General features: G+C 32.4%; 1 protein-coding gene across 1 annotated transcript in view; it reads right to left on the bottom strand.

Annotated features, from left to right (window-relative positions):
- LOC129217781 (N-lysine methyltransferase SMYD2-A-like) overlaps nucleotides 1-14,239 on the bottom strand; it is a 61,685-nt gene extending 47,446 nt beyond the window's left edge. The window contains exon 1 of the mRNA XM_054852124.1: nucleotides 14,088-14,239. Coding sequence (XP_054708099.1) covers nucleotides 14,088-14,203 — 116 coding nt within the window. The 5' untranslated portion in view covers nucleotides 14,204-14,239. The remainder of the gene's footprint in view (nucleotides 1-14,087) is intronic.
- Nucleotides 14,240-15,647: the final 1,408 nt, after the last annotated feature.

Genomic DNA, 15,647 nt, shown 5'->3' with positions numbered 1-15,647 from the left:
GACTGGTGTTGTTGCTAAAGGGGAGACGTACATGCCCTTCCACGTAAATTTTTCGAATTTAAAACCTTAAACGTGGTTGAAGAATATAGTTCTTAAAGTTGGAAGAAACGTAGGAATTCATCTCAGACTTTTTTAGAAATTGAAGCTCCAAAAATGCAGTTTAATACCATTTTTACTTTCAATGATATTAAAGGAAAGGGTCCCCTTTTGCAAGGTTTTTACCATCCTGTTCAAAACTCTTGCGTCGAAAACTGTCCAAATCTTTTTTTCGATTAACTATATTTTGTGAGAAAATATCAGAAAAAGAACAAAATGTGCCAAAATTTTTTTTTTTACTATTTAATATATTTATTCAATGTGAACATTCAAGTACAAATATACATGTAACTTATTAAAACAGCTGATTTAAATCTTGTTACGTAGCAATTAAATTCTTCATTAAAAATTTCAATTTGTATGCATGAGGTTTTTTTCCCATAAACCAGCATTTTCAACATTTATGCATGTCTGCTAAAGAAAGTGTTCAAAATATAGTGCAATAATTATCTTAAATGCAATAAATCACAATTTTTTGTTGTTACAAAATGTATTATATTTAAAATATGAATTTAAAAAATAATATCACAAATTTTAAAATATAAGTGTTTAATCATCAATTTCCTGTTCTTTAATCTATGAATTAAAAAATATTTTTTGTTAAAACATCATCTAAAACTTATTTGCAAAAACCACTAAAAAAATTAAAGTTTTTTTTTGCACCTTAATAACATTCCTTTGAGTCATAAATGAAACTGAAATTAGTTGTCTACGTGGTGTTGTGAATTTCCTTTCATAACTCTACCTACTGTTGTTACATAAGGAAGCTTCTGTGTAATAGAGTTATATTGGCAATTTTTTTTAAGTAAAATATTTTTTTAATGTACGTTTGAGAAACATATTATCCAAAACTCATTAATCAAACCTCATTAACATCTATATTTATGCATTACGAATATTGCAGTAAATACGAAGTGATTAGATTACACCACTTTAGCTTTAACATACAGTTGGCTCTCTGTTTAACGACTTTCAAGGTAACACAAAAAGTCGTCCATAAGCAGAATGCGTCCTTAAATACAATACTTCTAAAACTACAGTAGAGCATTCGGGACCGTTTACAGTCGTCTTTAAACAGAGAAAGTCGTTAAGTAGAGCGTTGTTAAACAGAGAGATAACTGTATCTTTTTACAGTTTAAGACAGTTTCAGACACTTTTGGAAAGCTTTAGACAGTTTTGGACGGTAAAAACCACCTGTCCTTTCCTAAACCAGTTTTGGACAGTCCAAAACCCAACCCTGAACAACCACATCCATAAGTCATTGAAATATTGTTGCATTATTGTAAAATTTTCAACGTACAAAATGAAGATTTTATGAAATAGAGTTGTATTGCTTTTTCAGCCTTTTTCTTCTCTTTTGCATTTATTGCGCAAAATCAAATATTAACCAAACTTTGAGGATGTTGATCTACCTCTGACAAAAAGATGTTTCTTCCACATTTCTACAATCTGGGAGACCTTCTCTGGATAGATCAAGCTGAAAACTACTGAGCTGTGAGCTTAAAAGAAAGCAGTTTGCAGTTTTTCTTTAGCAACTTGAAAGCTCAAAATTTATAATCCGTTTTTCACGAGAAGGCACTTCGCCCCGCCTCCTCGAACGCAGAGTTCCATTTTACGCGGGGGTTTTCGGTAAGAAATCCACGCGCTTTTCAAGGAGACAAAACCAGACATCCTTAACTTGAGCGTGCATTTTAATGTGCAAAGAAGTCTTAGTGTCCTTGACATCACTTGCTTCACTTGTCTCTTGTCATTTTAGTCATTCTTACATTTTAAAAACTGCTGCTTTTACAACAAAGTGCTATGATGCGTGACGAAGGAGGAGTTTAATAAGCACGAAACTGCAGTCCTCGGCTGGAAATGACTGAGCTGGAGGTGTATTTCATGTATTTCTGCTTTAGCCCTGGCTAATGGGCGGTAATTTACTGACTAATACTTATAGTTCTTTACTTTATCCGATATTGTTAAAATCTTTTCCTCGGGACTTGTCACTGGAATTTAGTCGTAAGTCATACGGGAAAAATGAAAATTTGATTTCAGAGTTATTGAGATTTTTGAAGGTTGAAATTGAGTGTCGTGAAAGAAACACGCATTTAATGAATTCATACGATTCGGATCCACATAAAGAAACTAAAAATTACTCTTTCGAAAGAGCTAATCAGAAGCATGGAACATACAATAACAAAAAATCAGATTCTACTAGTAATAAATATAAAAATATTTCGAATATCCCCACAACTTCTGCGTTTGTCGTAAATGTAAATAAATGCGTTTTTTCTTAGGCGGAAAACCAAAATGATCATAATAATGTCCGTTATCTATTGAAAATAGGAACTTATCATTAAGAAAAAATGGCCTTTGTTATCTTTGCTTATCTCGTGTCATATATTTCGAACTTGTGAAGCAAAAAAGGTTTGTGGTAAGTGTAAAAAACGCCATTCGGAATTAATTTGTGAAGGGAATAAAGTAGTTTGGCCCTCCCCGGGCACTGGCGCCTCTGGCTCGGCGGCAGACGAAACAAGCGAATCTGAAATTCCTTCTAATAAGATCATTTCCTGCTCGAATGTAAACACTTCTAGCTGCGATGAGGTATTATTGGAAACTTGCAATGTTCTTTTAGAGCATGAATCATATAAAAAGGAAATAAATTTATGGCTCGACAACGCTTCGCGAAAGTGTTTTTTGAAAAGGGATTTAGCGATTGAATTAAAATTGCCAGTAATAAGACAGGGAGATTTATTGGTAAATATATTACCGTTAAAGTATATAATGTAGTTATTTTTATAGAATACCTAGTTATTCCATAAAATAACTGATCGTGTCCGTTAAAGTGCGTAATATGCTATTAATTTGACACTTTAACTAGTTATTCTATGAAATAACTAGGTATTCTATAAATTACCTAGCAGTTAAAGTGTAAAAAAAACAATTGATGTAAAATGAAATAACTAGGTATTCCATAAATAAGGATTACTAAAATGAGCCTTTGGAATTACAAATAACATTATTTCTAAAGCAAAAACATTGCGCCAACACGCTAAACAAGTTCTCTCCCAATGGCCTGGAATAGTTCATAAATGCAATAGGGGTGGAAGGTAAATGTATTTGTCGTGTAAGATATATGATATAGATTATTTTACACTTTAATGAGCTGCAGATTGTTATTTCATGAAATAACTAGTTAAACCATGAAATACAAGAGAGATTTACACTTTAAACGGACACGATCCATGAAATAACGAGGTATTCTATGAAGCAACGAATTTCATAATTTAACGGTAACATATACATTTGGTTCGAGAGAATCGATGAGTAGGAAATATGATGTTGTGCAATTAACTATTAGCAATGCTCGTGACCTTGAAAAGAAAATATGCATAGAAGCTTTGCTCAGCGATATCTCATTTCTGGTACGCCATTTAGATCTTCGACGAATAAGATACAACAGGCGCTTAATGCTAAAGGCATTAAAATGTCTAGCATAAATGAAAGTGAAATTTCCCTATCGATAGGCGCAATACGAGGCATGTTTTTAAAGTAAGTACCGTTTTGAAACAAAAAAAGAACAAGTACAGACAGAGCAAAGAAATTTATTGCACAGAAATATACCACCCTTACGCTATTTTTCGACATTGCCTCCGTAATTTTCCAAGCATTTTTCATAGCATGGTACAGGTTTTCGTGTACCCATTCGGAAAAAGTTGCCGCCTGTGCAGTTAACGAAATTGTAACATATTCTCTGAGCTCATCATTAATGTTGTGCCATCGACCGCCAAGGAAAGACTTCAGGTGCCGAAACAAATGAAAGTTGCTGCGAGCGAGGTCGGGGCAGTCCGGAGGATGTTCAAAAAAGTCCCAGCCAAAGCCCTGTAAGAGTCCTCATGGTTGACTACACAGGCGGCTACTTTCTACGAATAGGTATACAAAAACCTGCACCAGGCTATGAAAAATGCTTGGAAAATCACAGGAGCAATGTCGATGAATAGCGTAAGGATGGCAAATTTTTGCCCAATTAATTTCTTTGCTCTATCTGTAATTGCTCATTTTTTATTTCAAAATGGTACTTACTTTAAAAACGTACCTCGTATTTTAGGCAAATTCATATCGAAAAAAAGGAGAAGATAACAAAAAAAACTTGGTTTGCAATTGATACCATTTTCGGTACAATAATTCAAAGTAGAATATCTAAGGTAGACGCAAGTTATAAAAAAAAAACCTCAGTTTTTAAAGTTGAATGTTGTTCCGATTTAAGGGGGTCCGGGACACAAAAATCCTCAAATTTTGCAAATTTTTTTTATAATTTGAAAAATTGCTCCGTTTTTTTCTGCTTAAGAGGACGTTTGAATCTTGTTTCTACCTTAAATAGAACGAAAGTTATAGTTATTTTTGTTGCATGCATCTAACGAATGTGTACATAACTTTAAAACTTTAAACGCGTTTTTCTCCATGATGCAATTTTTCCCGATTTCCTGCATTCAAACTCTTATAAGTCAGGAACCGATAGAGATAAAGTAATGAAACTTGGAGCATATCTTTTTCAAGCAATTTACTTTAATTTTTATTCGGCGAATTTGAAAGAAACGTTTACTGCAAAAATTATGATTTTTTTAAAAAAAAGTATCTTCGAATTTTTCGAAATTTTTCTTCAAATATTTTTTATTTTTTATTGAATCAATATTTTAAAATCGCCGAATAAAAATTAAAGCTTAGATATTTGTGCATACTTTTTTGAAAAAAAATTGAAAATTGACCAACAATATTTTGAATTATAGCAATTTAAAGCAACCCCATTTTTTTGAAAAAAACTAATTAAATTTAAATAAGAAAATAATTTTTTTTCATATTTATGTTATGATTTTGCTTATTAAATAAATGATGAATCAGTTCAAAAAATTTCAAAACTCTAAAGTACATAATAAAAATTTTTTCAAAATGTGTCCCGGACCCCCTTAAATAAAAATTTGACCCAATTTTGGAATTTAGAATCCATGGGTATTCATGATACGGAAAAGAGTTTGTCGGACTGCGATAAAAATTTCATTTCGGATTTTGAGAAAAGCTTAAAGTTTAATAAAAAAATTTTGAAAAAAAAAAATAGAACCGACTTCAAAATTGCTCTAAAAAGTGAAAAATAATTTTATTCTTTAAACATCATCGATAATGCTTTTAAACATAATTTTTGAAGTTGGCGCAAAAACGATAGATAAAATCATTCACAGACATAACTCAACTACAACTATAAATTTAACCAGGCCAAGTTTCTTCACTATCACATAAATTATGCATTGATGACAACATATTTGAATAACGATATAAATGTTTCGTTCGTAACTTTGGATGCTTTTCTGAAAAAAATTACGAACAAAGCATGGTTACCCTGGATTTTACGTTTTGTTTTTGCGCCAACTTCAAAAATTATGTTTAAAAGCATTATCGATGATGTTTAAAGAATAAAATTATTTTTCACTTTTTAGAGCAATTTTGAAGTCGGTTCTATTTTTTTTTTCAAAATTTTTTTATTTCATTCTTTTTAGTGTAAATGTAGGTATTTCAGAAATAATAAGAAGTTACCATCACGAAACTTCACCTTATTTTTTTTATAAAAATGCACCATACTAAAAAAAAAAGAACTATGAACAAGCGTTAAACTTTAAGCGATTGGCACTAAAAACTTATCTTTCTTCCTCTCTGGAATTCATGTGTAGTTAATTTAACTATAACTATTTAAGTATTACGTTTTTCCTAACAAATTTTCATTTCACAGCATCTAAGTTGCTTATTATGCAATCCTGTATCTTCTTACTTAACCCCGATCATCTGTTATTGGCATAGACGATAACGATAAAAATACTACTATCAGCAGGATAACCAAAATAAAATTATTTACGCCAAAAATGAGACGACAGCGCCAGATTCCCGATTATCGAAATATCCCCATGAAGAAACTTGATGCTTGCTTCAGAGAAGCCTTCATTCAAAATTATCATTACAATTACTATTAATGTTACTGTCGTATGGCACCAAACTTTCTTAACAATGGGTTTTAAATTTAATCATTTAATAGGGAAATTGCATAAAATTTACTGTTTTTTGCCCATAACTTTTTTCCTAAAGGACAAATATGGTCAAACAAAGTAATGGGACCTAAGTTGAGCCATCCCCTATCCATTAAAAGAAGAATCATCAAAATCGGTTCACTAGGTGAGACGCTGTGAGTGGACAAACAAAAAAAAAAAACATACATACGGTATGAACTGATAACCGCCTCCTTTTTGAAGTCGGTTAAAAATGGGATGTATGAAAAAAAATTATTTTGGGGATAAAAGCCAAGTGAATTGCACAATAATTGGGAGATAGCGAACCGAAGATTTGATAAGTTAAAGGTTAAAATAAAAGAAAATGACTGGCTGTATAATGAGTGTAATAAATATTGTTGAGGAGCTGCTAAAAGGGAATATTGTCGAAGAATGTCTCAGATTTTGAATGAATTCTTATTACATGCCCCATTCTGCGGTAGCGCGAACCGATAAAGAAACTACGAAAGTGCGTATGGTTTTTGACGCATCGTCAAAGGGTGCAAATCAAAAATCTTTGAATGACTGTCTGTACTCTGGGCCTGCTCTGAATCCTCGGATTCTTGATGTGATTTTGAGGTTTCGCGAATACGAACATGCGTTTTGCAGTGATATTCAGGGTGCATTTTTAACCATCGGTATAGCTGAGGAAGATAGAGATTATTCAAGATTTTTTTGGTTTACGAAAGAAGGGGACTCTAAGTCTTACAGAATATTACGTACAGTGGCTCCCAAAAGTCTTCGTACACCTTCGACTTTCAACGAAATAGGCCCCAATTCATTGGTTAAAATTAATCTTTCGGAATAGGCATTATAAGATCTATGATCTATTTTTAACAAAACTACATGAAACGTTTTTAAAAAATATTAAAACTTATTTTTTTAAAAATCAAATACCAAAAAGTGCCGGAAATTTTATCTCACAAAAGTCTTCGTACACTTTAAAATATGTCTATATATTATTGAATAATCTAACTTTTGATTAAGTTATTAATTAGTGGAATATCATACAGCATCCATAACACCTTTTAAACGTCTGGTAATAAATTTCATTCTTTTTCTTTCTTTTTTTTTTTCTTCTTTTTTTTTTTTTTTTTTTTTTTGCGTAATTTCTGAATAAGTGTTCAACCACACTTCGAGTCCTACTATTTCTAGCTATATTTTCGTCTTAAAGCCCTATTTTCGTAGGGGGTATTTTCTAAATTTTAGGACAATTTTCGAGGCACTAGACGCAAACGTTGAAAACCGTGTGCTTCTTATCGTTATCTTGATAGAAAACAAAGTTGTTTCCAATAACCAAATTTTTGGCTAAGAGTTCAAAATTGGTCTTTAAAATATTTATAGGAACAGCATGATTCATTATTTTATCAAAAAATTCCAAACTACCAAGTCCTGATGCTGATATGCACCCTCACACTAAAACACCTCCACCGTCCTGTTTAACTGATCCAACTAAGTTCTTAAGATTAAGTTCATAATTTTTCTTCTACTTACAATTATACAACAATTTAACCAAAAATGTTAAATTAATTTTTATCTGTAAGTAAGACGTAATTCTAAAACATTTTGAGCTTATTTATCATTGATTTTGCGACGAAAAGCGTAAGCTTTCTGTTTTTCGCACGACCAAGAAAATTTCTGCGGGAAGAGATCCCATTTAATCCAGCTAATCAGAAAACTTGGCGAACAATTTTAGGTGAAAATTAAGTGTAAAATGTTACATTTTACTTTGCAGAAACTTTTACAGCACTAAAATGTGTATTTTTCGTAATTTTTTTAACTTTAAATCTCCGATTACGATTTGCCGGTTGAACTTTTCTTACCTTGTTTTCGGTCCGATTTCTTTCTTTAAAGCATTTTATCAAGCACTTTACTATACAAACAAATAAATTTACTACATTAGAGACATTTCAAACCAATTTACCGCTACTGTGGGAAAAAATTCAAATTTTGAATGGTGTTAGCGGTTTTTTTACGAATACCAGCCATTTTATAGTAATAAGCACAATATTAAGGAATAAATAAACAAAAATTAAAGCCAAATGACTTATAAGGGTCAACACAATGCAAAAATATTAATATTATTTTTAAAGTTAACTGGAGCTCCAATATATATATATATATATATATATATATATATATATATATATATATATATATATATATATATATATATATATATATATATAATAAATAATAATCACTTTTTTATGCTTCTATTTTTTTACAATTATGTTTTCATTCCTGTTCCTATTAAACAACATAAAACAAAAAAAAAAATCTCCTCAATTTTTTGTGTGTGTGCGTGCGTGTTTTTGGTTGTTATTTATTACTTACGGCACAAGGGGTTCGCCAGCTTCTTTCAGATTTTGGAAGGGTTCGCAAAAGGAAAAAGGTTAGGAACCGCTGATTTAACATATTTAAAGAATAAGCAATATCGAAGGCAATAAAGAAGTACAAAAAGGCATTATTATCTCCTGGTTTATTATTTATTTTATGACACCATATATTAGAATAAACTGAGCTCAGAAAATTAATGAGTACACATGATGTTGCAATTTACCTTTTAACCAACTGATATGTCGTTTAGAAATTTATTAATATTCTTAGATTATTGAACTGTAAATGGACTTTCGGATCGGCCATAAAGTTTAATGGTTGTTGCACAATAATGTTTTTTTTTCTTTAATGTGTTCGGCGGATCAAGAAACTGAAGAAATCAGACGAAATTCACTTCTTGTCAAGCAATAACTCAAGCAAACTCCCAATAAATCTCTCAACTAATCCTACTCGCACTGTTACAAAGAAAGGGTTAATCAGTAAATTATCAGTAAGTATTGCGTTGGGGAAAATATGACAAATGAATATGTTAGAAAAACACAAAGAAAGAATAACGTTACGGATCTTTTGGTTACATTTTATGACTCAGAAAAGTGAGAGGGCAAGGCCCCTTTACTTTTTGAAGTGAAGGAGCAGTCCCCCCTCCCCCAACGGGCCGCCTGTGCACAAAACTATGAACATGTTATAGTTTTGAAAATAAACAGATGGGTGAAATCCAGTAATAAATTTCAAGTTTGGAGTCTTTTGCTGTCATGTTTGCAATTCGATGACTTAATTCGACGAACATTCTCTCAATACAGTGAAACCTGTGTATAACGATACTGTCTATAACAATAAACCTGTCTATAACGATAATCCCACTGGTCCCAGCAAAATGTCAGCATGAATAATCAAACTGTCTTTAACGACAACCTGTCTATGACTATTTTTTTAGGTCCCAACAGTATCGGTTGTAGACAGGTTTTACTGTATATTTCAACAAGATTCAAGATCCGCCTATGATGCATTGAAAGATTATTCTTTTTTTTAGATATAAATATATATATGCAATTGTTTTGATAGACTCCTCGCGTTGGCGCCTTTTCAAGGTCGTCGCTATCCCCGCCCCAGCTTATTAATTCTGCATGGCGCCTCGCAACAGAGAGATGGTATTTCTTTTTGTTGCCGATCGAAAAAAATGAGAATTTTTCTATTTCACCAAGATTATTAAACCGCTGAAAGATTTTTGAAGAATTTTTTTGAGCCAAGTGCAAGAGTCTGGCTCGTTTTTTAAATTTAAAAAATGTAGTAACTATGAGTGTAAATTGAATATTTTGTTTTTTACGAAAATATTTGAAAATCCGCCATTACAATGTAATTTTTGGGGGTTCGCGAGAGGTATTGTAATGGCGGAATTTTAAAAAGCTTTCTTCGGATAAAGTCTTAAGTTCAAGCGATTTTTGTTCCACATTTATTTATTTGTCTGTCGCACATTCGATACTATTCAGATAAAATTTTAGCATACTCGTATATGATGACACATTTTTCATTTAGAGAATTAAATGTTTCATTACAAAGCGATTTACAATTTTTCCACTTTTATTGAAAATTATAGAAAATAGAAGCTATTACGAAAAAGCCCCCCCCCCCCCACTTTGGAATACAATGTATTCAGGTGAAAGAATATGAATGCTTCAGTTTTCTCAGAAGCTTTTCGATTAAAGACGATGGAAACATTAAATGAAGTAGATTTGAGCGTCTGAAACCTTTTTAGAGAATAGAATATTCGCTGGTTATATAGCTTCCGTTTCTTTTAATGGTGTGCCGAAAACGTGTTGAAGTGCGATCGCGCTGCTGTGTTTGTTGCTACAATTTTCACACTGCCTTCCTCGACTAAAATGTACATCAAGTTTTGTTTTTGAAACAGAGAAAGAAAGGCTTGCAATCAGGGTTGCCAGACGTCCCGCATTCCAAGGGACAGTCCCGTAATTTGAAAAATTGTCCCGCGTCCCGGGGAACTTCCATACGGGACGGCTAAAGTCCCGTATTCTGGCTAATAACAATATTTTACAAAACGAGACATTATTTTAAGGGGAAAAAATAACACAACATGTGAAATAAAGAGCAATAAGAAAATCTTGTGGCAGCAAACGCAAAAATTATTTTCGTTTTAATTTGGTTTTTGTTTTGGCGGCAGACCATGAGGAGCCGAATGATTGCTTCCTCTGCTCATTGACTAATGTTGGAAATATATCCATGCGCATGCGTCGTCAATCACAATGAAAACGATTTTTTGTACTTTGATCGGCGACATTTTGTAAGGTTTAATGCTTTATTACGATTGAAGTTTTTTGATTCATCATGAAGAGACGTTCTACGTTGGAAATAACCCCTTAAAAATACCCAGTTTTTGCCTGCCACCTCAAAAATACCCCCCCCCCCCCCTCCCTTTCACTTCTAGAAGCCTGTCCCGTATTTACTGTTCTTAAGAATCTGGCAACCCTGCTTGCAACCAAAAAATACCGCAGGAAGTGTGAGAAAATAAATTACTTTAGAAAACTATCCTCGGATAACTATAGTACAACTTAATTTGCGCTGTATGTAAAGAAATGGATTCATGAAACTTGTGCAGAAAATCTCTCTAGTAATTAGAGAGCTGAAAAATATTTGTTGGTAAAAAATACCCGTTTTGTGTGTGTGTAATAAGCAGAGTTAGTTATAGGCGCTTCTATTATTTTTCAATATACTCATTTAGTACTAGGACCAAAAGATTCTTTAGCACTCAAAAGATTAATGCACGCAGTGTATACTTATAAAAGTGAAAAACTCGTAGTCCTTTTCAAAAAGACATAAATTTAGAGACCTTTATGATTTTGAGGGGGGAAAGAAGAACGTTTAGTTAATCTGAAATAAAATGCATTCAATCTTTTTTTCTTCAACACAGTAACGCATTATGAAGTACAGTTTTATACCACATACCAGTAGGATAAATGTATGTCCAATTGCTTCTTTTGCCTTGTTGTTGTTTCATCAAAGTGTATTACAAAGAATGACGAAAAAAATCCTTAATAAAATAATTCTTAAATAGTCCTTTTAATTATTTACATTTTTAAAGCAAAAAGTGAATGACTTTCGTTTAAAATGATATGTGCAAGAACTAATCCAACTTCACTGAACAGAAACACAAAGCAAACTGACTCTTTGTGCTGTAAGTACAAACTGATGCTCAGACCACACGCAAGATCAGCACTAAAAAATAAATATTACTTCTCACCTGGGGACAAATCATTTAAAAATTGCTCCAAATAATTTTTTTGAACCAAGTATTTATATCTGGGGATTAACTCAACACATTGTAATTATTATATTTTTCAATTAGCGAAAAAAACTTTCACCTCCTCCCCCCTATCTCTGACACGTAACTGCAGTTTAAAGGGAGGACCCCCCCCCCCCCTCCGGTTCTCTTATTTTTATTTATATTCAAATGGGAAAAATCAAAAACATCAGATCATATCCCTCTCTCCTAATAACTCTTTCCGTGCACAGCAGTTTTTATTTTCTTTATTATTTTATTTTTATACATTTTTTTTTTTTTTGCAGAAGAGGAATGATTGCAAGAGTTACAAAGTATAAATAAAACAAACAGCTTAATATTTTGGCATATATAGCATGTATTTTGGTTAACTGCATCCCCCCTGCCCTTCTGCAGAAAAAAAAGGAGCAGCATCATAGGTTTTTCTCGTTTTCTTTTTTAGAGAAATTTTTTTAGGATTTACCAAGTTTATTTTATTCTAAAATATAGGCATATCATCATGAAAAGTTTCATTTTTAGGTTGAATTTTATTTTTCTGCGTAAGTAGGGAATAAATAATGAAAACTTCTGTAAGTTTAGGATAAAACTCGAAGTTTTAGGACAATATTTGAAATTTTAAGATTTTTGGACAACTCCTACCCCTGGATAGAGATAAATGTATCCCCAGTGTCAGAAAAAGATACTTTAAATTTTATTATCTTATTGAATACGTTTCTATGTGAGGAAGGATTTTCATCATAAACAGGGATAAATACTGAAACAGATTAAATGTTGAACCTAAGGTGAGATTCAAACTGTCATATATTTGAGCCAAACTTTATATATATATATATATATATATATATATAACTTCTTTGTTCCACAAATATCCTATTTTAAAAACTTTTTCAAAGATGACTGAAGCTCAAAAAAAAAAAAAAAAAAAAATCATTGGGAATATTTTTTGGTGAATATGTTTTGCATACATATATTTTTAGCTATAATTTTAGTTCATAGCAATATTTGAAATTCTGTATTTTGCAGAAATGTTTTTGTTTTTCTAATAAATTATGAAGCAGCCTCAAACCAAAATAGAATCTCCCAAATTTATTTGCGTATATGACTGTGTTTTTTTTTTTTTTTTTTCTTTATTTGCAAATTATTAATTAGTACCCAAGGGGTTGGCCAACTTCTTTCGGATTTGGAAGGGGTTCGCAAAGGAGTAAAGGTTGGGAACCGCTGCTCTAGATTAGGGGCTTGCCAGATTTTTGAGATATTCAACCGGGACACCGGAATGCATACCCCCCCCCCCCCTCTCTTCAGCATCGCGAGTATTCGAAGGGTTACATACCCCTGGAGGGCTTTTAGAGTATTTTACAGGGAATTTCAATCCCAATGCTATGGGTAAATTATTACTCATTCTGATCCTAAACAAGGGTCATAAGAAACGACACAAACAGATAAATTAAGAAATTGTACTTCTTGTATTTAAATATCTACACAAGTTATTTTAGTAAGAAGAAACATTTTGAATGAGGAATAAAAAATTAATAATATTTACATGTATTTTTCAATGACAAGAACAAGTGTTTTTTTTTGGTTTTAATCTTGTTGTAAAAATCCTTACAAGCTAATTATATTAATTTTTCAAGTCAATTTTACAAATGACAATTTTCAAGTCAATGTTACAAATGCCAAAGTAATTATCCTAGATAATTCTTCAAAATCAATTATTTTTACATGTTTTTGGTCCTCTGTAATCAAATGTATCGTTTTCCGGCACATGAAGTAAACCGGCCGGGACACAGAAATTTTGTCGACCGGGACGTGTGGCAAGCCTAGATGAACATCAAACACAATATTTCCTCTTATAATTATTTTCACCGCGATGTTTTTAGAATGCGTGGGTTTTTTTTTTTTTTTTTGAAGATCGCGATTGGGATGTGGCAACAGATTACATAAAATCTGAAATTTTTTGTCATGGATGGAATGTAAAATGAAGCTTACCATCTGAAGACACATATCTTTTTTCGGTTTTCAGATGGTATTGTTCCAGAAATTTACTTGGGACTGAAATTGACACTTTAGTTGACATTCACTAGGAAAACAAAGGCAGTTTCGATCTCTTATTAATTAAAAAAATAAATAAATAAATAAAAAGTATCTGAACCAAAACTTTCTATATATTAAATTTCTAATTTTATTTACAAATCATGAAACGCACATTTTGAACACTTGGAAATTTGAAAAACTTTTCCAGATCGTGTAAAATAGAAAACTACGTGATAGAAGAATGAAAAATTGCTTACCCAGGGGAAAAACGAAAACAATTATCACAAATTAGTTTTCTTAGCTCGTAATTTACACATTGAGCAAATGGTTTTCCGGAGTAAATGATGTCTCCAGGTTTATAAAATTTGGACATAACGAAGTGCAACTTAAAGTGGAAAACAACGCAGAAGCTTTCAACGCACTCTCTACACCACTTCTGTTCCAACTCAGACTGGAAAGAACAGCGTGCCGATCTACTCTCGACGGACGAGAAGTGAAGTCAAAAAATCTGTGGAAAATCCAGCAGATGACGCTGCGCCTCGGGATGGTTTGCAATCAGACTCGTTTTAAATTAGCGATTACATGCTGATTTCGCAGCTTAAAAGCCCCGTTTTTCGAATCGAACTTATTTCAACGCAAGGGTGCTCACCTGGGGGAGGGGAGAGGGTCATGGCGCAGACTGCGCCATTAAAATTTTTAGGAGGGGCTTGTTTTGAGGGGTGTTTTTTCATCTTTATGGGGGCTCTTGCTTTTGGGGGGTATTCTCGCGAAATCGGGGGAGTGAGGGTGCGCCCTTGCCCTTTGGGGGGCACCCCTGTTCAACGTAAAAGATAGATTCTCGAATAAGTTCTGTATTTCGAAGCCACACATGACTTTGATGAAAATAGTGGGATCTGCTGGGGAAAGTGTCAATGGGGTAAAGTGGTCATAAATCAAATAAAAAGCTATTTTTTCGAAATAATTGAAAGAATGAGGGTAAATTTTTTATACTAGATATTAACCATTAGGAAATAAATTTTGAACTGCACATTTTTCTTCTGGCAATATTTTATTTCGAGAAAAAATTATTTTTGTTTACTTAAGAACAATTTGAAAATCTAAACACCTCTTTTAACTTTTTTGTAGAGTTTTGTTCGTAAATAATTTTAACATATTGGTTGTGCAGGCATATTTCCGGGTGTCTCAAGAACTCGTCAGCATAAACAGCTAAGCTAGATTCATGTCATGTAAAATTTTAGAACAACTTCAGAAAGATGGGGTAAAGTGGTCATAGATTAGACTTAACATAAATCCTTCATCAAACTCATTCAATCTTCACAAAGAGGCAGATATCAGTTAAATATTGAGTTTACTAAACATGTACTGTTCGTAAGGTAAAATAGATTAAATACAACTGAACTTAAATTTGATTTCACATATCGATTGAATTAAAGTTATCGTAAATATTTGGAAAAAAAATCGTAGCATTTTTTCTGCAACCACAGCTTTCAGTTTATTCCAGTAGAATGATTTATGCCATCCTCGCTCCCCCATTCAAAAAGACCAGCAGTTAAATATCGGTAAAAAGTAAAAAACTTAGAACTAGAAGTATTTCGCATACATTGAATGCTTGATAATTTTTTCCCCTTTTGTTTCTGATTAAAGTAACATTTTTTTTTTAAACTCTATGTGGGTGCAATATTTTCTTGTGTCGTAGTTTAGGTAATTTGCCATTATTCAGACGCTGTCTTTAATTTTTTTCCGAAAGAAATAAATAATTGCAAATTATCACACCTTTCCAGATGATATTGATGAACTCCAGGCGTGAAATGCGATTA

Source organism: Uloborus diversus, chromosome 2, assembly GCF_026930045.1.
Source record: "Uloborus diversus isolate 005 chromosome 2, Udiv.v.3.1, whole genome shotgun sequence".
Classification (NCBI taxonomy): Eukaryota; Metazoa; Arthropoda; class Arachnida; order Araneae; family Uloboridae; genus Uloborus; species Uloborus diversus.
This window is presented reverse-complemented; position numbering and strand designations above follow the sequence as displayed.